At 45.6% G+C, this 25,417-nt stretch overlaps 2 protein-coding genes across 2 annotated transcripts; one reads left to right on the top strand and one right to left on the bottom strand.

Moving 5' to 3' along the window:
- Window positions 1-265: 265 nt before the first annotated feature.
- MORN5 (MORN repeat containing 5) lies at window positions 266-15,549 on the bottom strand. The gene is made up of 5 exons (XM_006267246.4): window positions 15,459-15,549; window positions 13,914-14,061; window positions 13,600-13,711; window positions 12,484-12,615; window positions 266-485 (listed from the first exon to the last, which is right to left on the bottom strand). The coding sequence occupies exons 1-5, from the start codon at window positions 15,503-15,505 to the stop codon at window positions 406-408; spliced, it is 519 nt and encodes a 172-aa protein (XP_006267308.2). The 5' UTR covers window positions 15,506-15,549; the 3' UTR covers window positions 266-405.
- A 108-nt stretch (window positions 15,550-15,657) lies between these two features.
- NDUFA8 (NADH:ubiquinone oxidoreductase subunit A8) lies at window positions 15,658-20,949 on the top strand. Its single transcript, XM_006267245.4, has 4 exons — window positions 15,658-15,814; window positions 16,207-16,370; window positions 17,663-17,828; window positions 20,692-20,949. Exons 1-4 carry the CDS (start codon window positions 15,665-15,667, stop codon window positions 20,827-20,829), a joined length of 618 nt encoding a protein of 205 aa, XP_006267307.2. The 5' UTR covers window positions 15,658-15,664; the 3' UTR covers window positions 20,830-20,949.
- The last annotated feature ends 4,468 nt before the right edge of the window (window positions 20,950-25,417 follow it).

Genomic DNA, 25,417 nt, shown 5'->3' with positions numbered 1-25,417 from the left:
ACAATGATCAATCAATATCCAAGTACTGTGCAAAGGGAGAGGAAAGGAATTCACCAGGACAGCTAACTAGGACCCATGGAAATAATGTTGATTAAGACGGAGCTGAATGGCTTCAAACACTGAATTCGAGGTATTCTTTCTGGCAGATTGTTTTGAGGCTTAATCATGTGTTACGTATTGAGATCCTACTGCACTGCACACCTCTCATGAATATTAGGATAAGTATAATGTGCTTGCTTCCATGACTTCGCGTGAACACAACTGATTAAATCCTGCTTCCAGCTTTATTATGCTAACAAAAGCTACATTCGCGAAGGGGCTGGTGTAGATCCACAAGGAAATGTAGACTTAAGGATGAATCAAATTCACGGCTTTCCAAAATCGCAGTAAAAGCAAAATCGGTGCTCAGAGTTTAGGTTTATGTCCAATGATCTCATCCCAACCTTTTCGGCAAGTCCGAACGATCCATTCGTGTTCGTCGTCATCTGAAAAGGAGACAAAGGGAGGGTCAGATATCACAGGTTCAGTTGGCTCTGCATAGCTCAGACAGGCGCTCAGTGCGTTAGTCCAGTTTGTAACATTAACTGTTTGGAAATAATGGAAAGAATTAGAAAGCTTGCCTGCAAACAGTGTCATTTCTGACTACCCGTGACTCCTGGCAGCAGACAGTGTGCGAGCATCAGTAATGAACGCTGAACTTAATTCTGTGCCTGTGCTGGTGTCCGATTATGAACGTGCAGTTGGTGAAGTGTCCAGAAAACAAACCCAGTGTTTCACAGCTTTTCTTCCAAAACCATGATAAAAAAAAGCCCTGTTATCCCAGATATTGACAACCTGGAACACCAGCTGATATAAGTGTTGTAGACAATCTTCTGTACCCCTCGCAATTATTCAATGTCTGCCATGGTAGTAAATCACAGAGCACAGTAATAGAGTAAAAAATGAAAATCACAAAGGCACTTGGGGAAAAAATACCTATCCAGCAAAGGGTGAATAGAAATATTTTGAATAATTACAGAAAATTATAACTTGACAATCATGAATAGTTAGGGGCTTTCAATTCAAGCGATCAAAACAGCCTGTCTGCAAAACTCGTTAGACGGACTTATACCATGGTGGTGACAGGAAAAGAAAAGTCTGTGTAGCGGATCAGGTAAAAGAAAATGCAACAAAAGAAGCTATGCTACTTAAAACCGTCCTCGTGCTTATTTGTATCCAAATTAAATATACTGTAGTCGAGCTACTTCTGCTTGCCTCTGGCTTTCCCAGTTAAACTGTTTGCAATTTGTGCTGCTAACCAGGCTAGCCTGAAATTTCTAGGCTCTTGATACCAGCAGTGCTTGCAGCCCAATGACCTGGTCTTTTATTAGACTAGAAAAGAAATGTGTCACTAATGAGGAAGGGAGTTGTCTGCCTTTGAGGTGGAACTTGAAGTTAAACTGCAGTAGCAGCACGTTCAGCGTTAACGCTGTATAAACGCAACAGTGATGGTCTAAGGAGATGTGAAGCAAGCCAAAGGCTTGTATAGACAGTTAGGTCCTGATTCTGCCAAAGTCTAAGCACCTGCTTGAGCCCCCCTGATTTCAGCAGGCTTTGAATCAAGTTCTCCACGCTCTTCTCTTCTCTTTCTTCCTTTGTTATTGCTGCCTCCCCATACACATTTTCTTTTCTAGTACAAGCAGATCGAGTGCTTGCTCTTGCCTGCTTCACTTGAAGTGAATGCACACTTAGCTGAAGCACATGCCAAGGCTTCTGTCCCGAGTCTAACTGGTGGCATTTGTCCCTTTCCCCCTCTCCAGACAATAGTCAGAGGTGCGGGTGAATGACCAGAAGTTTTCCATGAGAGACGCTTTTCTCTGGGTCACTCTTCTGTGTCCGGTTACTGTTTCAGAGACAAAGCGGTTGTTTTGTGCTTGCGTCACCACCTCTCTCTCTGCTCCATGCGTCAGGCGATATTTTGTAAAAGCTCTCTTTGCTAATCAGCAGCATACATTTCAGTGACACCCTTCCATCCGGGACTGGGACGGCGGTGCTGCCTTCCACCTGTTTAATTTAGCCTATAGATTTGCTTCAGCTGCCGTAGGCTGTGATACAGCCATGTCATTCTTATGCAAAGTCCTTAGTGGATTCGTGTCTGTCTTTGCCCATGGATATGATGCATCCTCTTACTCCCTTTTCCTTGTAACGAATGTGTCAGTAGCAACTCGCCCAGTAACGAACCTCTGAGGAAACAAGCATCACTAGAATATGCTCTTTAACAGGAAAGACGTTAAAGAAAAAAAATAGATGTTTGTTTAAGGTCTGGGTCAGGGGTCCCTACACAAAGATCCTCCTGAAGTCTGTGGCAGGAATATAAAAGGGTGTTGTCAATAAATTGTGTTACGCCTGCCCCCAGCTCTGGCTGTTTCTCATGCCAGCTCCTACTTCTACGAGCTAGATGTTGTGGAGATGGGCCCAGTAAGTATCTCGATGCGACAGGGTTGTGGCTGGTGGTGTGCTGCAGGCGTTTGTGGTGGTACTGCCTTGATAGAGCTGCTGTTCCAGGTGTGAGGGACGTTGGAAAAATGTAATTCTGTCCGTTTCTGTGGAAATGAAGAAATCAACCCAAATCTCTGTCTGCTAAACATCCCTTGTCACTTATCCTGGTATCTTGTGTCTTAATAAGAAGGTGAGAAATCAGATGAGCTGCACCAAGTAAAACTGCCTTCCTCGAAAGACATGTATATGGGCCTGTAATCGTGGTGCTCAGCTGACCAGTATGAAAGGCAGATTCAGATGATGATTTTTCACCAGGTGCTGGGTTCATCCAGACAGGCGCGGAATAAGCCATTCTTTCAGGAGACAACCAGATAAAAAATGCATTTCCACTAAGGATTTTAGATTCTCTTCCAATGCAAACACTACCTTGGCTCAGCTTATGCGGTGCTCTGACTATGTAAATTAAATAGTAGTAAATAAGCACTGACAAAGACTGTGACAAATGATGACTTTCAAGGTGAAGTCCAAGTTGACTCGGCTGGTGTTGATTTCAGTGGTGTATTATGGGAGAGGGTTAATTAAAAGCATCTGATTTTCCTTGCCTGTGCTTAGTACTTTGCATCTCTCTGCCATCTCCCCTTTTATTTCTCTCCTCTCTACCCCAAACCCTGCGTGCTCTCTACCTCTAGCACGTTCCTTGCTGATTCCTAGACACCATCTCTCTTGTATCTTCCCTGAGTGAGAGTGACCAAACTCCGCATTTCCTTCCAGGCAGCAGCGTACCTTGAGCTTGGAATATTTTCAGTAGGCTTTTCCATCCCATCCTTCTGCACTCTCACATTTTATTTGCCACTGAACTTCAGTAAAGGAGCTCCTTACTGAAAACTGAGTGGAGAATTGGAGAGAGAACCCGAGTGGAAAAGAAAGTGCAGAGGATCTGACCGGGCCTGGTTTCAAGCCCCCATCCTCCAAGTTATCTCAGTGCCTTGTAATCCCTATTTCCAGCAGGGCTGTGTCCCTGGAAGGTAGGCAAGACACACTGGTAACCAAAGAAAGAAAACAGATGAAAGGACTCTATAGTCCCAACGGTGAGGAAAATATCCAGGGCTACTGTCCAGTCGGTGGACATGGCAAAGTTTTCCAGTGGCTGAGGTCAGGACCAAGGGAAAGGCCCTATCCAGGACAGCTAGAACTGCAAAAGCAGAGCTGAGAACAGCTCTAGGGGCTAGCTACATGTAAAGAGGCAGAGAAATATTAGAATGTAAAGAGTTAAGCTATGGTAAAACATACTTTTGCCACACTAAAGGAGACTGGTTGATAATTACTGTAGTTTTAGGGCTATTTGAATCAGTGCAGCTGCAACCTCTTCAGTAGTAACCCCTGAAACAAGACAAACTGGGTTTATTGTACTGAACAAGTCTTAAAGCTCCTCCCTGATTGTTAGTAATTGGCAGCAATGGACTTAACAGCCTCTTGACTACCCTTTTTACACTCTACCTGACTGTGCAGCTAACAATTTAAATCACAGATGCCGATCCTTCTTTGTGGCAGCTGCTTGTTAACTGCACGCTCCCCTTTCTCTGTCACTGGCTGCTTCCATAACCCTGCAACACCAGGGTTAGATTGGAGAATCACATTTCATCAATATTTAAAATGGAATTAAACCTTGAAGTTTGATTAATGCTGCCAGATAGCGAGTTGTAATTACTATTTTGCAAATTGCAATTGTTCGAATATGTTAATATGATTGTCTAAGCACATCTTCACCTTCAGAAGTAATTTTCCCTTTAAAAAAAGATTTAAAAAAACACAAACTCTTTAATCAACTGTAAATTATCACCCTGCGCACAATGAGGTGTATGTGGGTTTTTATGTTGCATGTTAAATTTTATTTCAGCTCGTTTCTCTTTAAAAGTTTGTCCTTTTTCCCTTTTTCTCAGTGGCCTCCGCAGAGCATGCAGGCATGGAAGAGATTTTGTTAAAACAGGGACAGATCACGTTTACATGCTGAAAGCAAAGCAAACGGCTGGGCATGAAAACTTCAACGAAATCTGAGCGAGCCCAGACTGCTTTCATGCTTCCCGTGGGCTAGATTCTCAGCTGGGATTAATTAGCATAACTGCTCTCTGCTTTTTTATTTTAGATTATTGTTGTCACTAAGTAGGGACTGAGGTCTCCAGAAACCACCCCAAAAACCATCTGCAGCTTCTCCCTGGCAGCCCTGACTGCAGCCACTACACGCGTGGAAGCTGGAGAGGGGAATTCAGCTTGTAAGACTTAATGAGTGTACGTTAGAGACTACTACATTTGTCTGGAGCAGACGGTAATTTAGAAGGAAGGCACATTGTAGGCAACTCTAATGGTGGGCTTGACATCCCAACTGGTGTCTCATAAGTAACCCAGTTCCCTATTCATTCCTTCCAACAACTACTGATTCCAAGGCAAGACAATGCCCGTATTTCTCTCTGCTTCTGAGTCTGCTGGTAAGAGTTGTCCTGCCGGAGGTGTCTCGATAAGCACTACATCTCGATCTTAATTTTGCTCCTAGTGAATCAGCTGGGTGTGGTGGGGACGCCACACTTTTGGCAATTAGCCTGCTTATTCAGGTGTCCAGTGGTAAGGCACTGATGCAGGGGACTTGCCTGACTACCCACTGCAGCTTCGTGGCTCAGCTGGGATTAGACTTCATGAAAGGCTGAAAACTGAGGCTGGCCTTGCTCCAGGTGCTGCCCGGGGATCCTTGGAAATGCATTCCAAATCAGGCGAGCTTAAATTTTGCTATTAAAATGCCCAGTGCTGCGGTTACAATGCCTGTGTTCAGTTGTAGTTACCCTACCAGGGCTACGCTGCTTCTGGAAACCTTCGCCAGAACAGTTTGTTTAGAAGAATTCTGTTCATTTAGGCACCTGCCGTGTTTCAAGGGACTTGAGTGAAGGTTGCTGAAAAGCCAAGAAAGTATTTTTGCGGAGGGTTAAGGATTTACAATCCTTCCTTGTCTCAGATGAAAATCGTTACCACTTTGTGATGCGCAGGCAGGTGGGGCGGGTTGGAAGACGGCAGGGTAGAGGACATACAGATGCATTCTGAGTCTGCTCTTTTCTTGTTAGAGTCAAAATTAATTCACTTGGTTTTGTAACTTCCCTCTGCAAGGAACTGAGGTTGCTTTTGAGTTTGGTTGTGCTCGGGCATTTGTAGAAAACAAAAGTCCAGTGCACATGGGATGTCTCGCTGCCTTGTCTGCCTGTTCCCACTCCAGCCCTGGTTTTCTCACCCTGGTAGAAGGCAGAGCAGGGGGCACCTTACAGTCTAACTCGCTCTGAAACGCACAGGCTGCTGGACTTCAGACTAACACGGCTAACTCCCTCTCTCTAGTTTAACCTGCTGCAAGCCACATGCAGGCCTTCTCCTGATGCCAGGCATGAGAAATACTCTTACTGAGAAGGAAACATGCACCATTCACCTTGCACCCCTTCTCTGTACTGTCTTCTGCCTCTGTATGAGGGTTCACTCCCAAAACCCTGACTGACCCCACAGCAGTTAATGTCCCTCCTGGTATGACAAGGCACCTTGCACAGAGGTTGCTCCTTTGGACAGAAGTAGCATCCTCTGCCACATTTGTCAGGTGCCAAGCACACCCTTATGTGCTCTGTAAATAACAGCATAAATTAATTTCTTTCTCGTCACCTGCAGAGCAGCTTATCGCGTTCTTCCATTCCCAGTTACAGCTGCCTGTGATAGCATCACAGCCATCAGCTCCGATAATCCACCCTAGCAACTTCCACTGCCCCTCCCCAATACCCCAGCACCCCTTTCCTCACCATGCCTGACCTCCCCACCATTGCGGTTGGCAAGAAAATGGAAAATATTCAATTAACCTCCACTTCCACCCACAGATTCTCACCCTTCCACTTCCACTTAATTACTGCCCCTCCAAAATGGCCCTGAAATGAACTTTCCATCTTGTTTTCACATGTACGGTGTAGCTGAACACAAGCCCCTGCAATACTTGTGTCAAAACTTTCTAATTGGATTCACAATGGGATGGCTAACACACAAACAAAGTTGTTATTCTTGGCATGCTGCTTCCTGGAGCTGAAACCTTCACAGGTTTCAAAGTGATAATTATTTGAGAATCAGGAAGCCACGAGGAACAATATTTCAGCAAAGGTTATAGTTACTGAAACGATTGCAGCGATTTAGTAACATGATGCATGTATTTCCATTACCACCATGTCAGCCATGCCACTTACAGTAGAGAAGGCCAAGCCCACAGGTTAATAATCTTGTTCTTGAAAGAGGTAAATTGTCTAAGAACAGGTGTAGGCCAGATCTATTAAGAAATGCTCTCCAGGCTACAGAGCACACAGCTCCTTGGTGGTATTTGTGGTTTTCATAGTCTTTTGCAGTGAGGGAAACAGAGTAAATGCACCTGATAGAGCCTATAAACTGAAAGGACAACAGCGGAGGCAGGATGGGAGAACAAGAGCTACCATGCAGCCTGAGTGACCAGGATGATGCCAGCACATGGCTCTTTCTCTGTAAGCTGGGCGTAGTGAATTATTTCTTTTTTTATCGCCTTCCCGCCACTGTTCCTCCCCTTTGGCTGGCCCCTGAAGCAATGCCCATTTCTTTCCTAATGTTGGCTTCCTGCAGAGAGGCCCCGACCCTCTAAGGGAATGAAGTGGCCACGACTTACCTAGGTGCCTAATTTCCAGTCATTTAAAAACGCAGAGGGAGCGAGGTGCCTAAATACCTTTGAGGACACGGACCTATGTTCTCAAACAAACAAAGAAATGCACCATTTCCTGACAGTGCTGTGGAGGAAACCATGGTTTAGTTGAATCTGGTCCTTAAAAGTTGGAATAACAGACAAAACCCAATATACAGTCAACTGGTTTAGAGGGACTGATTCCATAGCCCTTATCCATGCAGGAAGCGCCAGTGCAGCCAGTTGTCACCTGTGATACCTTAGGCAGTCGAGAGTCAATAAGGCACGAGACCGGCTCCAACCCTCAGAACTCGCGTGTGAGCAGGCAGACACAGCGGGAGGACAAAGGAAGCCAGTGGAGCAACACGATCTGATGGCACCAGTCAGATCATTTTGCTGTGCTCTTTCAAAAAGATTAGCCTGGAAAGTCAGGGAGCTTAGAGAAAAGGAGTGAGGAAAGCGAGAGATGACAAAGAAAAGTGCATTGCCTGCTGCAAGTAAAGCAATGGCGCACACACACGTTAGGAAGGGTGTCACAACTGCACCTGTATTTTATGTACCGAAAAGTACACAACCTTCTCTTCGCTCCTTTATTTTTTATTCGAAAGTAAGTTTGCCAGCTCTGGGTAGAGGAGAAAGGATCAGTGAACTGCAAACAAACTGCATTTGTCATAAAAATATGTAAAATATAAAATTCGGTCCTTTTGTCAAATGGTAAAAAAATCAGCAAGCCATAAGTATGATTTGTTTTGTTCAGAGCCTAGAGGTAGAGACTAAAGCACTCTAAATTAATCTCTGCAAAAGCTGATTTTTTCCCAAACAGGTCTGGATCCCATTCCTTGTAGAATATACTGATTACTAACAATTTCTCAGAGCTTTACACAAACATTATTTCTTTTGTTGTGTGAAATGCAGAATCAGCCATCTGGCAAATGCCCCAGAGCTAAAATCTTTTACATGACATATAATTGAAAATGATTAAATATACAACAGCAAATAGCTATAGCATTGCACTTAAAATAGCATGAACTTTTATTGCCGATCAAAACTGATTTCTTTAGCTTAAAAAGTATCCAAAGAACAATTATTTGAAGAGCTTTTAAGAGTTTCAATATGTAGGAGCCAGACCTCATCTAAATTCAGTTATCTCAAGGCAAATAGAAAGGAAACAACTGTACAAGTGACTCAACAGTCCTGCTTCATAAGTAGACGTTAAAATCTATGGGAAGCTAAGTGCAGTCCAAGAAAGAAAATACTATATGATTTATGTATGCATTTTGTTGTGGAGGGCTTTCCTTTTCCATTGCAAAGGCCACCTGCCAACAGAGCTCTCCCATTCACAGGCAATGACTAGGGGCTAGCCTGGAACTGGAGCGTTCACCCACTCCCTCCATCCACAGAATGGGCATCCTCAGAGGAGAGCAGAGGATAATGGTGCTTAATAAATGGCTTGCGAGTATGGTCACTGTGTCCCTGCAGTACAGCACACTTGTACATTGAACTCACTGCCTGATATCCAAAAAGACCTGCCGGTCTGAAAGATGGCCAAGACCTCACCCCTCTCCCCATTCTGATGCCGGTGATTGTGAAACATCGGCTCGCGTTTGGTGTGGGAAGTCAACCTGGGAAGTGACATGCTGCACATGATGAAGACACTGTTTTCAGATGGTGCTGGCTGTATTTCCCAACTACAATTCTTCACGGCAGACAAAGCCTGCGTTCCTCGGAGAGGATCTGGGGCACATCCCATATGAGTTGTAAAACAAAGCCAGTTCAGAGATGTATCTAGTAGCTTTTTGAGCTTGGACCATCCCAACATCCACGGCAAACTCCTTCCAACTTTAGCAACAAATTCACTTCCAGCCTCCTTCAGACCAGGCAAGAGCATTCAGCCTAGAGAACAAAGGTCCAAGGAAGCCGGAAGCACAGGGATTGTGGAGGCTTAGACCTGAAGTGCCAATTGTGCTCACAGAATCATGTCAGCTCCACTCTAATGAAACTTGGGGCTTTTTAAAACTCTATTAATACTCCTGACTTCTGACCTTTTCAGTCTGAAATCATTTACTCCGAAAGCCCTCACCCAAGCACTCTGGGGCCTACTCTTTCACAGAAAAGATTGTAGGGTTGTTGAAATCAGAGCTTTATTACTGACTGCTTTGAGATGCAAGCAATGCAAAACTTTTTCTCTCAAAAAATAATTGCCTGCCTTGGTGCTCTAGGCTAACTTCTGCTATTGGTTGCACAGGTATAAATCCAGACTTATCCTATTGAGCTTTACCGGTGTAAGCAAAAGCAGGATTTGTCTCTGTCCTCTTGTCCTCTCTGCTGTACTGTATTAAGGGGCCAATGTACATCAGATGAAATCTACCCCATGGCAGAGCGGCAGACTATGTGCCGCTTAAACCCAGGAAGGATGGGGCAGCAAAGCAGAATTGGTATCACAACAGGAGGAGCGAGAGCAAAAGCTGCATCACATGAGTCAGGATCATGAGCTAGCGGCAGAAGGAAAGCGTCTTATATCAAAAGCAGCTTTACTTTCCGTTAGAAAGGAGGTAGGCCCTGCTTCACTATTATCCCTCTCTAGCCCATCACCTCTGCAGAAAAGGGTTTTCACTTTTGGCGGCATATTTTTTCTTTGACCTCCAGTATCAGCCTCGAAAGCCTCGTGACTGGAATGGTGTTACTCTTCTTGCATCCTAGAATCTTCTCTCTTGCTTGAGGAAGCTGGAAATTACATCATGGAGGGCTTTTGCTGGCGAGAGAGAACTTGGGAATTCTTCCGCCGGTCTTTATATTGGCCAGATTTGGTAATGATGGTGCCAGCAGCCCAAGGCTGTGTATCTCTGATGGAGAGGGGGAGTCTATGGCCCAGATTACCAAGCACTTGCTAAAAGAAAATTAAACAGTGAGTCTTCAAATAAACATGTGCTTCTGTGTATTCTCCGTGTGTAAACTTTTTTGTGTATAATGTGATGCCGAGGGGGAAAAACAAAGATCCAAAAAGGACTGTATCCCCAGGGAAGAACTTGTGTATAGCAGGAGAAGACCTGGCAGGACATTAATAAACCTTTGGAGCCCTTGGCTAGACACAAGAGATGAAACAAAGCGATTTACTTCCAATGCGCTCACCCCGGGCCTGCTTTTATTTCCCTTGTAGTTCTTTTGGAGCACTTTGATGCAATGGGAGTTAATGTGAGAGAGACTCTGACTCTCACATTTGGAAAGCTAACGTCCTGCTAAAGTAGCAGGGATTTCCAGGCTATGCTGCATAGGTGCGATTCAATTAAAAAATGCCAGTGAATTTGAATGGAGACTGTCTGCTCTTTACTAGGAAGATGTCTGGATTCAGTGCTAGTGTGGCAGGCTGGTCAGGACCGCGGCAGGGGCCCTCCTTCCCCTGCCTTCCCACTCGGCAGTGAAGCCACTTGCTTTGTGACAAAGCAAAGGTGAAAGGCTGAGAGATGGATTCTCCTTAAATCCCACTCCCAGACCGAGGAAGATGGTGTCATTTGGGTAAACCTGTCAAGCTGCTGTAAGAGCTTCCTGAATGCTTCCTACCATCTGCTTTTGATGCTTTCAAGGCTTGGCCAGAAGCCCGGAGGTTTTCCTGCTCTTTCCTGCACAACCTATAAAGGAGCTGTTCTGGATCTTTTCCCTGTCATTCCAACCTCTCTCCTCAGTTTCTTCTGTCTATGGCTGGGTTTTTTTCTTACTGCCATGGCCTGCTGCCCTGAATTATTCCTCTTGGGGCAGTCAAAGTTCCTCTGATGTCGGACAAGCGCTGGGCCTTTCAATTGTGTTTGTGCTCTTGGAGGAAGGGACTGGCCGACATGATGCATTCCTCCTTCACACCCATAGTGACAAATATAACTTTGCTCTTATGAAGGACTCTCCAAGGAGCGTTCACGGAAAACAGTTCGGCAGCAGTGTATTCTGCTTCTGAGCACTCAGTGAGACTGGTCAGTGCTGGTCCGTGCAGCGAGTATTGATTAATAGGTTTGATTGACTGCTTGTGGATATGGAGATAAATGTAGCGAAGGACACTGAGTTCAAAGCACAGGTTAAAAAACAATAAATTGAATTCCTAGGCGTTCCCGCCTGTACTAATCTGTGTAGGTTCCTGTGTTTTTGGAAAGCATTTTGCTTATCTTTCTCATCAGTAGGCCCATTGCATTCCAGTAGTTTGGATCAGTGCCACTTGTAATAATCTAGATCAGTTTTTATTGAGGGTTTATGAAATAGGCCATGTACCATAGGGTATATTTTGGAGCAGATGGTATTTCCAATTATTTATTTTCCCCATTTCCCTCCTCTCCTCCCCCAACACCGTATTCACACTTCTAAAAGTTTGACTAAGGCTGAGTGAATTTTTTGTCGATAAATAGTAAATTTGTTGGAAAATGTTCCAGCAGGGGTGGAGGCCAGAAATCTGTTTCAAATTCACATTAAACTCAGAGTATTTTTGGCTAAAAATAATGCAGGGGAATTTTGAAAATTTAACATTTTCAAAATGAAATGTTTGATTTTGGAAATACCAAAGCATGGTGTTGTGACTTCCTTATGACATTTTTTCAATTGCTACTTGGCTTAAAAGTTAATCTAAAGCAAAAGTACAAGGTTAGACAAAAAGGTTAGATAACCAAGGAGCTAAACAAAGCATTCAGAATCAAATATTTCAGGTTGATCCAAATGGAAGCTTTTAGTTAAACCTCCCCCAAAAAACCACCCCCAAAACCCAGAAGTTGTTTCAGTTCAGTCTGAGCCAATTTTTTATTTCTACAGGAAAGTCCCTTGTTTGCCCAGCTCTACATGAACGTGATCCTGAAAGTAGTGTGTGCAAAGCCCTTAAGTGAATGGTCTCACCATAATCAAAAGAACTTTGCATGTTTAATGCTAAGTACATGCTTAACTGCATGGGTAGGTTAGGATCAGACTTGGCACCTAGCAGGATAAAACCTACTGAAGGATTGATATCTTGCAATAGCTGCCTTGTGGAGTACCACAGTAGAGCAAAAACCATGCTCTTGGATTTAAAAGCTGCTAAATGTGAACAAATGTATGCATTCATATTTGTTTGTGGAAGGCCCCTTACAGTTTTGAGAACTACATCTAAGATGGTTTATAAGCTCTGCTCATAATTAACCAGTTGAAACAAACATTTTATGTTGTTGGAAATGTCTTAGCTCAGGCTTCAGAACTTAAACACAGGTCTGTAAATGTCCGTGACAGTCAGACATGACAGATGACGAGTAAAACAAAGTCAACTGGCTCTGTCCTGCAAAATGAGCAACACGTACCTGCATTCCTCAGAAACCTGAGCTTGTAGTCAGTGATGACTCTGGTGTTAGGGTTGTAAAATCCATCACCACAGTCATAACATCCTTCTGGGATGGACCTGGGAGGATCTAAGTTCGTAAGCTGTGAGATACCTGAAAAGACACAGCATATTTTATTACAAAAATAAGACACTTTCTTTTAGGCCTGAACTCCCCTAGCAAAATAACTGACAATGATATGCATATTGCTTTACATCTCTAGAGCACCTCCCATCACAAGTACTCTAATTGCCTCACCTCCTTGAGTAAGCAAGGATCTCCATGAGTCTTTTGCTGGGCCTTCAGTATGTCCATCTTGCAGATGGAGTCACTGACGCAGAAAAAGCCTCAGACATAAAGTGGGTGGTTTTGAAAAGAAAAGTGCTTGGATCATTTCGCCCACTAGTCTATACTGTGAATATGCATCCAATGCCCCAACCTGAGGCCAGCAGGCTCTCACCACTGCTTGAAAGGCCCCTTGACAACTTCGTGTCATTACTGAAACAATGCAAGTTGTGAATAAGAGTGCAGCCTACTCTACCAATATATTATTTATTCCATTATATAATATTTTCACCTTCCAGTCGCAGGTGAGCTAGTAAACGTGCTCACTGAATGCTGACAACAGCAGAGATTGTACATAAAGCAAATATGAATCCAGCAGAAAGCTGTCATTGTCAAGCGGCCGGTCGTGCATTTCTGTTATTATTCGGGTGCTTTGGAACATTATACAACATGATGAATGCACGTGAATACATTTTCTTTTTATTTTCTTTTTTTGGTCTAAGTTTCCTGTAATAAAAGCATGTCTGGAATAAAGTAAGTATGAAAAGCCCAAAAGGAAGTTGGTAGGTAGCCCTGTCCTGACATGAGCACTCAAGAAGCAGCTATCTTGCTGATGTAAAGCATTCACTGTGTTTGTCACTGGCTGGATGTACCATCAACAGCCCTTTGGCAGCATCATGCGGGGGGAGTCTGAAATAAACCAGAGCATCCCTGCTCCACGTTACTCATGTAGTTTAATTAATCTCTCTCAATAGCCCAAGTCACCGGTTTAATTCCTTCCAGACTCTCACGAGCCCGAACGCAGCGCAGTACCTGCAGGTTTGAGACCCGAACAGATTTCCGTGTAAAACCTTCGGTCGTAGCTATCACAGTAATGCCAGTTTTTTTCTTTGAATTCGAGGCCATCTGCAAAAGTGTATTTCCCCTGCAAAACAAGTGCGTGCATACAGCTATGAAGCGTGGCGAGTGGCTCGGAGAGGAATAATTTCTGACCGACGATGAGTATTACCTATGAACCTATACGAAACCACTCTGCGGTGGGATGCGTCATCGGCGGCTCTGTACGGACCGCCGGCACAGGGAGCCCACCACCCCGCCCCCCCTCCATGCAGGGACGGGCGCCGCACCTCCTTGGCTATGCCACGGTCCCAGACGCCGTCGTATTTGCCTCCGTTTGGGAAGTGCAAGGTTCCTTTCCCGTGGAACATCCCATCTTTCATCTCGCCCTTGTACTGGCTCATGGTGGGGAGCATGTAGCAGCCGCTTCCCTCCAGCCTGCAAGGGGGTAGAGTGTGCAGTGGGTCACATGCTCGCAGCCAGGCTGCTGGGACACAGGATGCAGGACGTGGGTGCGGGACACGGTACACAGGATGTGCATGGTGGGATACATGACACGGGAGGTGGGACATGGTACGCAGGACGTGCACAGTGGGTTATGGGACACAGGAGGTGGGACACGGTACGCAGGACGTGCACGGTGGGTTACGGGACACGGGAGGTGGGACACGGTACGCAGGACGTGCACAGTGGGTTATGGGACACAGGAGGTGGGACACGGTACGCAGGACGTGCATGGTGGGTTACGGGACACGGGAGGTGGGACACGGTACGCAGGACGTGCATGGTGGGTTACGGGACACGGGAGGTGGGACATGGTACGCAGGACGTGCATGGTGGGTTACGGGACACGGGAGGTGGGACACGGTACGCAGGACGTGCACAGTGGGTTATGGGACACAGGAGGTGGGACACGGTACGCAGGACGTGCACAGTGGGTTATGGGACACAGGAGGTGGGACACGGTACGCAGGACGTGCACGGTGGGTTATGGGACACGGGAGGTGGGACACGGTACGCAGGACGTGCGTGGTGGGTTACGGGACACGGGAAGTGGGACACGGTAGGCAGGACGTGCATGGTGGGTTACGGGACACGGGAGGTGGGACACGGTACGCAGGACGTGCACGGTGGGTTACGGGACACGGGAGGTGGGACACGGTACGCAGGACGTGCACGGTGGGTTATGGGACACGGGAGGTGGGACACGGTAGGCAGGACGTGCATGGTGGGTTACGGGACACGGGAGGTGGGACACGGTACGCAGGACGTGCATGGTGGGTTACGGGACACGGGAGGTGGGACACGGTACGCAGGACGTGCACGGTGGGTTATGGGACACGGGAGGTGGGACACGGTAGGCAGGACGTGCACGGTGGGTTACGGGACACGGGAGGTGGGACACGGTACGCAGGACGTGTGTGGTGGGTTACGGGACACGGGGAAGTGGGACACGGTACGCAGGACGTGCACGGTGGGTTATGGGACACAGGAGGTGGGACACGGTACGCAGGACGTGCACGGTGGGTTACGGGACACGGGGAAGTGGGACACGGTACGCAGGACGTGCACGGTGGGTTATGGGACACAGGAGGTGGGACACGGTACGCAGGACGTGCACGGTGGGTTACGGGACACGGGAGGTGGGACACGGTACGCAGGACGTGCATGGTGGGTTACGGGACACGCAGAGCGGGATGTGGGACACAGGACACGGGATACTTGGAGCAGGACATGCAGCACATGACACGGGACAGGACACACGGGTGCACAAAGCAGGACGCGGGACACGTGACAGATGACCCGGGACACGGAGGGGACACAGCCCCGCCCACCTGCCCCGCGCGCGGCCCCCGATGTAGTTGCTGCCTGTCACCTCCATGGCGCCGTCCCCATGGCAACCAGGCCGCGGACGCGGGGGGCGGAGCCGCGGCCGGGGGCGTGGCCAAGGCCCAGCCCCGCCCCCGGGGCCTCGCGAGGCGCCGTGGCCGAGTGCGCAGGCGGGCGGCGCATGCGCGGTGGCGCTCGGGGCCCAGGGCGCATGCGCAGGGGCAGCGGGGCCTGCCCGAGCGGCGAAGGGGAGCTGAAGGAGAGCGGCGCGGAGCGGCGCGGACGGGCGAGCGAGCGAGCGAGCGGCGCCATGTCGAGCACACTGGAGTTGCCCACGTTCGATGAGCTCGAAGTGCATGAGGTGAGACCCCTCCCCCCGGGCCAGCGCACTGATGTCACGGCTCCCGCCTGAGGCGTTCTGAGCTCACCCCGGGAGTGCCCCTCCCCCTTGTTGGCGCGATGACGTCACGGCCCGGCTGAGGGCGCTGTCCTCGGTGTTGACATGATGACGTCACGGCCCGGCTGAGAGCCGCGGGGAGGCTCTGCCCCTCATGAGACGTCACAGCCCCGGCTGGGGTGGGGGGGGGCTCACCCCCGTGATGACGTCACGGCCCTGGCTGAGGGGCGCAGGGAGGCTCTGCCGCTCACGATGACATCACAGCCCAGGCCCCTGTGATGATGTCACGGCCCCGGCTGAGGGGTGCAGGGGAGCCCGCATCTGATGCCCCCTCCCCACCGCCCCCCCCCCCCCAGGTGCTGGTGAGCTCGGCGGTGCTGAAGGCGGCGGCCCACCACTACGGCTCGCAGTGCGACCGGCCCAACAAGGAGTTCGCGCTGTGTCGCTGGGAGGAGAAGGACCCGCGCAAGTGCCTGCAGGAGGGCAAGGAGGTCAACCGCTGCGCCCTCAACTTCCTCAGGTCGGGTCCGCGGCGGGAGCGGCGGGCAGAGCAGCAGAGGCAGGATGGGGGAGCTGAAAGCAGAGCGGCAGATGGCCAGGAGCAGAAAGGGCAGGGCGTACGGGGCCTCGTGCCTTCGGTGGAAGGGGTCCGCGATGGGCTCGGCTCCTGTTGCTGAGCAGAACGCAGCACGTTCGGGAGCAGATTTGGGTTGTATGTGAAACGTGACCGAGGCTTTCCCTTTCCCTTTCCCTCTCTCTTGCGGTCTCGGCCTCAGGACCGTTTGGTTTGGCTTAAATGTCTAAAGCAGACGTGTTAACTTCAGACCCCTTTAAACCAGTGGTTCCCAGTCTGTACAGGTACCACCAGTGGTACGCAGACAGTGGTACGCGTTAACAGATTTATTATAATTACTTTAAATGACAAAAAGTTGCTGGTAGTGCTGAAGGTTGTATCATTTTGAATTGGTAGTGTGCGATCTGTCGGAGTTTGGGAACCGCTGCTTTAACCTAAGGCAGGGGTCCGTGCGCTTCGGCAGCTTTTAGCTGCGCGTTAAATCTGCACGCTTGGTCTGCAGGTTGTTTTCCTTCTCCATTGCGTGTCCTTTCTCCTCTTGCAATAATATGTTATTACAAGTGAAAACTTTACTTGCGTGACCGATATTATATACTTATAAGCACGTTGGATCGTGTTCTCGTTAGCTCGAGTCCTTGGGGGCTCAGCACATTTGTGTGTTCGGAGAGTGAGCACCATCCAGCCTTCTCCAGCTGCAGCATCCGAGTGCTACTGCAGTGTAAATATTACCAGTGCGTAAAGAGTGTCTTGCAAAACTGAGAAGTCAAAACTGATTTGGAATCAATTGAATATCTTTGAGTGTGCAGAATATGTTACTTTTTCTTATCAAAATAAGCATGCGCTAATGAGATATGTACGTGGAAAGAATAGTCTCTGATGGCTGTTCTCAGCTTAATCATATTAATTGTATGGCTTTTGTGGTTACTCAGTGGTTAATACTTACCTCCATTGAGAATGATATCAAACTATATATTAATATGCTCAGGCGGTAAGCTCTTCTTGAGTGGAACTCTTGTAAAGTGCTGTGCACCTTATCAAAATAATTGTTATTACTCTAATTTTTCTTCCAAAGTTACTGGGCCACCTCTTTCTAGTTGGTGTTCGGATAACTAACCTCGTAAATAACTAGCGTATTGCAACCATTAGGAAATCGGTGTATATGTTTTTTGGCTGAAATTAATATAAGAGAAGTAAGGATCTTTGACAAGCTATCTTATCTTCTCCAAAATCTTTTCCAGGAATGTAAAGCTGCATTGTGCAGAACCTTTTACTCAATACTGGACCTGTATTGACTATACCAACCTGCTGGAGCTTCGTAAATGCCGGAAACAGCAGGCGGCATTTGATGATTGTGTGCTGGAGAAGCTGGGCTGGGTGAGACCTGACCTGGGGCAGTTGTCTAAGGTAATTTCTCTATTGAGAAATCCTATCCGTGCCTTTGCCCGTCTCTCCTTGTTGGTGGTTGCCACTGCCTTTATGAAATCAAAGAAGAGTTAATGTCACTTCCCTTTGTGTACTTGCTCCAGCCTTCCTTGGATATTGTCACTCTTCAAGCACAGTATCTAAAACTATTTCTAACTGGTAGGCAAATGAGACATCGGGTTGCCTTAATGCTGTTGCAGCAATGATTTAAAAACCTTATCATCAAACCCTGTTGTCCGTACAACCCACCTGTTTCTCTCCATCTTGTTTCAAATGTAGTCTGAAAGGTTTTCCTCTTTTATATGTCCCTCTCCCTCCCTCCCTCCCTCTGTCTGTCTGTTGTTTCATTCTGCATGGTTTTTACTTCTCTCAAACATGGTTAGAGTAGCCTTTTTTAAAAGCTGCATCATGATTTAATAAAAGGTGGACTTTATAATGTGCTAGTGCTTCTATTTCTGGTTTGACAGGTTCACTTGAACCTACAATACTGATGTGCTTCCGGGCTTGGATTAAGCTTCCCTTTCGTACCAGTGTTTTTGAAAATGTTAACATTTCTAATGCAGTCTAATGGAAATTGTTTCAGCGTACCATGTGACGTTTATCCATCCCTCCTTAGCTGAAAGGCTTCAGTTTGTCAGTGTTTCCTTATGAAGGGATGTTACACCCAGGTTAGGTCTTAAATTACATCCTTTCCCGTGTAGAAAGTGTTAAGTTATTGATGAATTCTTAATGTCCTGCTGAAGCCTGTGAACTACAGTAAAATTGGACACCTTCCCAGCACACTTTGAGGACAGGGACGTGTTGGTTTTGAAACTGATCAGTAGCACTTGGTTTAGAAAGAGGTTATTTACTTAATTTTATTTGTTACTAATGATATTAGCATGACAGTGCCTTTAGCTCATATCTTTTTAATGTTTATTCCCCATATAATTCTTCTTATGTTCTAAAACAAAATGACCGAAACTTGCCGTATTTGACAAGTCTGTTCATTCACAGAGGAAGGAAAGCCACTGAGGAATAATGAACTTTTTGTTGTAATTTGGTGTTACAGAGCAATGAAGCTTATTTCTAAAACTTAAAACGCTGCCTTCATCTGCAAGCTGCAGCTTTGGTTTCAGAATCACTACTTCTAAGTAAAGCGCCCATGTCAAAAAAGGGTGGGTGCAGCTTTGGCCTACCTCTAATATATGTCTGTTCCAATATCTTCTGGCATCAGCAAGCTTTTAAAATCTACATGAACTCTGTCTTAGCAGTAGTCTCCCCTTTGATCTTTTGATTGATGTCAGCCAGGTTGTTTGCAATGAGGAGTGGGTTAAATCTGTTGCTCAAATAAAAAAAACTCTGAATCACTAAACTGTGAATCAGAAGAAAAGTGGCAGATAGGTTAGCCAGAGAGGACCATGTAGCACTGGTTAGGTACTGCAAAGAATGAAAAGCATTGCCATGGAAATGTACACAGCAGGCAACAGCTGAGGAAGGGGGCAGAGAATGACCTGTTATGTTTGAAAATTAAATAGGCATTGCTATTCTTAAGAAATTGTGGACCTTTTTAAAGTGTTCTTGTCAGTAAGAGAAATCTTGATTAGACGTTCCAAATCTAATGCTGTAGAACTATTGTAATCTCACTTACACAATCTGCCCTCAAACCTGTGGTCTTACATTTGTTAATACAGGTATATACAGGTTTTGATACTAGTAAATCTTACCTCCTTGGAGACTTGGAACCACTTGGTAGGTTGTATCCTTTAGGAGAAGGCATATATTTTCCCTCTTTCAGTTCTTCATAGAATGAATACTATAGTTCCTTTAAAAAATGTTTAAGCAAGACGCAGTTCATTTCCAGTTAGCTCCATGTTCAATGTGCAGGAAATAACAGAAAAAAATTAATTCCTCCTAACGACGCAGGAGAAAAATATCTGGTAGTGAATAGCTCTCAGTAGTATACATACTATAGTTCTGCTGATTCGCTTATACTTTGTTAGCCAGTACTTGTGAGTGTGGAGTGGTGGGAAACAATGGCACTAGGTCTGAAATAAATGCTTTCAACTGTTTGATATTCCTTTTATTTTGGGAATACTCCTTGAGAGCTCTGAATGAGAGTTCCTAACAGGAAACAGCACAGCATCTGCTAACTTGTTTGTGTGTCTTACATTTAAAACTGAGGTTATTTGCCTGGAGCACCAACAGAAACTGGACTGTTTGGAGACACTTTCACAAAAGTCAGTCTTGTTTGTAAACCAACTGCAGTTTTGAAAGCTGCTGAGGTGTGCTGTCCTGTCATCAGCAAGGCAGAATTCTCATTGTGCCCCTATGTAGCTTCACTGACATCTGTGGGGGATCCTGGATGTAAATGGAAACCAGATTTTACCGTCTAAGCATACTTCAAGGAGGTGCACAAATCTTAGGGTTTCCTAAAACTGTTGTTCAATAATTGATATATGCATGATGCTCCTAGGTGACAGTTGTGCTTTTTCATCCTGCTCTTCCTTGACAACCCCGTTTGACATGAGTTATTGATATTCTCATCCTGATCTGTATTACAGAAGTTTCAAAGAAGACCTTTCCTTCATTAGGTCCTGCATGTTCATGGCACCGTATAATTTTGAATTAGCCGACCACCATAAAAGTGAGGGGAGCCAGCTAACTAACTAGAAGTTCTAATTAAGTCAGCACTGAACTTCATTGGCATTTAATTTTAATGGATGAATGACTACTTCCTTTTTCTGCTGCATGATTCAAAAGCCATGTATGTTGCTTTCTTTTCAGAGCTGTTGGCTTAATGCGGTTTTATTTGTTACATGTTACAAGAAAAATTGCAGTGCACCTCTTTTCACTTTCATTCCAGGTCACAAAAGTGAAGACAGAACGTCCCAAGCCTGAGAATCCCTATCATTCCAAACCTAGACCAAAGCCAAATCCATCCTTTGACGGAGAGTTGAAGCCTTCTAAATATGGCAGTAGGAGCTTTTTCTGGCCGTGGTAAATGGGACAGAGCGTTCTGTAGCTCCAACTCTGAGGCCTATCCTTTACCAGTGTAAACTATCTTGTCCAACATGTATCAGGTGAAATCCTTATTCTGTAATGATTAAAAACATTTACTGGCTTGGTAGACTTTTTTCTTTTTTTCCTTTCTGCATCCAGCCATGATGACAGATCAAGAATGATGTTCTCCAGGCTGCAAATGTTTTCTAGAATCTTACAGACTTCAAAGACAATTTCCTTCTATCAGCTTGATACACAGTCAGTTCTGTCTTTGAAGTCAGTTAGTCAGCCATGAGTCTGGGCTGACCCCAAGACTTGCCAAGCACCACATGCAAGTGGGGTTTGTTTTGTCAGTTGCTGTCATCTGCAAACAGAATTGGGGACTGCTGGCTTTCCAGCATTTTCATTGGCCTCTTACATTCCACTTGTTTCTGGAATATTCATCTTTCCAACAAAACATTTCTTAAAATTGCGCTATGAGAATCCCTCCAGACTAGGTCTTGAATCAAACAGACCATGTGGGAGCCTTAACAGCTCGCCAGTATGTCTTCCCCACACTATTGATGATAAGCATGTTTTGTTCTGCTTCCATCAAGCACTTTATAAAGGTGATTAACATGCAGAGGTTAAAACAAGTGATGAACTCTTACATGGGTGATTTGAAGTATGAAGTGCTTTTTAAGCAACAGAGCCCATGTTTTAAAGATTTCTCGTTAGAAATTTGATACCGCTTCAGATACCAAGATCGTTGTTTCTTAAATTCACGTGACCAAGCTTGCCTCATATAGATAACCTAAGTGTTTTCATCCTTCAGCTCCTTGCTGGGAAGAACATACAAAATATCTAACCTGAATAATTTTCCAGTACCACACATTGCAGCAACACGGTCCTTTTTAAGTAGGCATTTTGACATTGGGGTGAAGTTTTAAATGTGACAGTACCCAAGCTTTATCTAAAAGGCATATTCTTCATTTCCTTTTGCTACCTACTTTAATGATTAATTCCTCGCTCTTATGATATCCAAGGGGCAAGCCACACACTTACTGACAATGCAAGGATCATAAAATCTACCTTGCTGTTGTAAAGCTAGAGAGGTACAGCTTGGGCTAGAGACGCGTGCTGACTTAGGATTGTGTTGTGTTTATGCCATCACACCTATAGGAAAGGTCACCCAGGAGGATGTTTTGCTTTTGGAGTCACCTGGCAGGATGATTGTGAGGAAGGGAAAGTCTCCCAGGTGTCGTATTTTGCTGGGGGAGGGTGAACCTATAGCAGGTCTGTAGCTGGTAAAACGCATCCCCTTCCATGTGCCAGTATGCCAGTGGAGTGAAGATAAGGCTCTGACCTCTCCTTGCTCTTCAGCACACCTGTTGGGGTGGTGGTTGGAATGGATGTAATCGCTGATAACTGAGGAAGAGACGCTTCATGCAGCCTTACTCCCTGGCTATGGCAGGCAGGATGGGTGGGATCCTGCCTGCAGTCAAGGAGGGCTCCTGTAAAACAAGCCGTGGATTTTTTCCCTTGCACAATAATCTTCCCAAGCTCATGATTTTGCTGAATTTTGCACCAGAGTTATATTGGGAAGTCACACAAACATACCTGCTAGCACCCCCTGCCCTATTATCAGGAGTACCCCAAGTCATTCTCTGCAGGAGAGATGGCACTGCCATTCTTTGATAAGCCACAGTTTGTAACTTAGCTCTTTTATTCTAAGATTTTTTTTTCACCTTCTGAAACCCTGTACTACCAGTGCTGTTCCTCTGAATGGGCCTAGTAAGGACTTAGATTTCCTTTCCTCTTGGTTCCTGTGATAACTTGGCTCTACTTGATGAGGTAGGTGGTGTTTTCATTTTTTGGGGAGGGCAACCTTCAGAATCTGTCCTGCTCTTTAATGACTGACCTCAGCTCTACCTATGGAAGCCTGGCATGGTGTGTCCGTGTCCTTACGCAGTGTATGAACTCTGAGGAGACTTGGGTGGGCTGAAAATAGCAACCTGTGGAACCACAGGAATGTCTTCAAGCATATCTATGTACCGATAGCACGTACAGTACAACTTCTGATCTGCTGTGTTCTGCTTGATAGGTTGAGGGGTGCCCACAGGAAACGTGCTATTTCTGAGACGGTGTGTGTTCTTCCCATTCTCCTTCAAGAAGGTTCAAGCACAGAACTGCTTACAGTCAAAGCAGACTCTCTTAATACTGTAGAGTATTCACTTCCTTTCTGTCGTCATTTAAATGGGGGGCATGCCAGATAGCTAATTGCATTCAGCTGAGTAAGTGGATGTGGTGTTTGGCCAAATAGATACCAAGCGATACAATCGCATGTACGTATTGTGTGCGATTTCTTTTTTTTTCCCCTCAGACTGTTACTGCCGAACTATTGGAATTGGTTAGAAATCTTGCAGAAGAGCCTGTTAGATATTACTTAGCCTATTTTGCTAATAACTTACTATTGTCAGCATTATGCGTGAGACACTGCATGGCTGAGCATCTGCTTTTTAATGAACTGACAATGGCATGCTAGTAGTGAACCTCTCATCATAATTAACTGGTATTTTTCCTTGGGAAGTCTTTTCTGACAAGAATGACAGTTTTTAGGAATTTAATGTTGTAGTGTGTCAAAGAGATCTTTAGTAGACCAATGCAGTAAGGAAGGGTAAATACTGTGATGTAGGCTGGTGCCCTTGAGGTGCCAGATTGTAAAGCTGTGTTGTGACATGGATACATCTCTGAGCAAAATATGGGATTGTTTTAAAACGGAGGAATTAAATAAGCCCTTCAAGTGTCTGGAGCTCTCTGGGTTCCTCAGCTCACTTCTGAGCAGTGGTGGGAAGGTAGATGTGAGACAGGACACACACAGCTGATGGCTATAGGGAAGAAGGGAAACAAAACTGGTCCTATTCTGGTGGAATTCAGCAGTTTTTTACACCTTGTCTGGCTCATCATAGAAGGAGGGAATAGTCTAGGCTAGCTTTGCTTGATGCACCAAGGAGCAAGCACTGCGTCCTTTTATTCAGCTTCAGATGGGTAGTGGGAAAGTATTTTGAGCAAAGCTGAATAGCAGCAGTTTGGCTGCATCCTGCTTTAAGCCAGGATTTCCCAGCCATCCTAATTTTAAAACCTGCTAGTAACAATTTTGAACAACTGCAGATCCATGATTCAGCTTTTCAAGAGGCTAAAACTTGTCCATCACTATCATCTGGTCCTTTTGGCACTGAGAAAAATGCTGTGCAAGAATTATTCTGGATAAAAAGAAGTACTAAGGTCAGATTGGGGAGTGGAAATCGGAAATGTAATTACAAGACGGTGTTCCTTTTTAATTTAAGAGTTTCATGCAGATGATCCAAGCATGCCCTTTCTGTAAGGTTTTCTTAATGAATTCATCTCTTCTGCAGTGGAAAGGTTTTGAGCTGAAAGGAAAATATAATAAATGGAAGTTGATTTGGTATTATGAACTGGAAGTGTAGCATGACTTCTGCTACATTCAATTTAAATAATTTTAAAAACACTTTTGAATGTTTAAAAATGTATTCAAATTACCACTAAAACATTCTTAATAATGGCACAACATCTTGGGGTTGAAGAGTGATGACTTAATTATACTGCATATGCTTAATCTCATGTTTGTTCTAGAAATCGTCTTTAAAAACTCATCCAGTATTTCAAGACTTTTTTTGTAGGCTCCTGGATGTACATCGCTTCCTTTCTGCCTTTTAAAAGGGTATGTTTGCCTGGCATAAAACCTCTGCTACTGAATGGCTTCCACTTGAGAGACCTAACACGCTTTCTGAGACTCGTCAACAGGCACAACTTCTTTCCTGAAATGGGACATAGGGCTTTCTGAAAACTACTCTTGCTTTACCCAAATTCAAACCGAAGTCTCCAGGGGAGCTGCAGCTGAGTGGTGTGCCGGCTGTTGTGAGTTCAGCTCTGAATGTGAGCCCAGTTTAATTTTCCTACATTCAGAACCCCGAGCATTGGGGCTGATTGTAAAAATAAAGGTGTTTTAATTATTGAAGAGATGCCTGAAGTAGGTGGCCTGACTGACGGAGCTGTGTTGAGACTGTTAGCTCATTTCAGAGAAGTTTGTAGAGAATAACTACCCTTTGGTCACGACATACCTGGGCTGGATTGGAAGCAGTAAGAAAGAGGTGGAAGGTACTGTATCTCTCTTCCCAATTGTTGTCACGGCCCTCATCAGGATTCATTTATTGTTTGTAGCACTATCTGTTCAATGTTGTTATAGAAGTATGATGTTTTCTTGGAAACTTCAGAACAAGCAAGTGTCAGGATTGAGTTAAGACCATAAAACCATCTTTGAGGAATGTATCCTGACACTTCTCTGGCAGAGAGAGAGCAGGCGCATGTAGACTCAAGGCAGAGGTTTTTGCTGGCAGGATGTAAAGCGCTGTTTGCTGTACAGTATAGGTTGTAAGCTTTGCCAGGGCTTGTCCCAACACACGCGGAGAATGAACTGTTACGGTCAGAAACTTGCAAGCCGGTGTCGTGGTTGCTTGCCACATGAAAGACTGGATTGGGAGGCCCTGCTGCACTCCTTCAAACTTTGGCATAGAAGAAATGACGTCCTA

The sequence above is a fragment of the Alligator mississippiensis genome, chromosome 12 (genome assembly GCF_030867095.1).
Source record: "Alligator mississippiensis isolate rAllMis1 chromosome 12, rAllMis1, whole genome shotgun sequence".
Lineage (NCBI taxonomy): Eukaryota > Metazoa > Chordata > Crocodylia > Alligatoridae > Alligator > Alligator mississippiensis.
The sequence above is the reverse complement of the archived record's forward strand: the minus strand, read 5'-3'. Positions and strand labels throughout refer to the sequence as shown.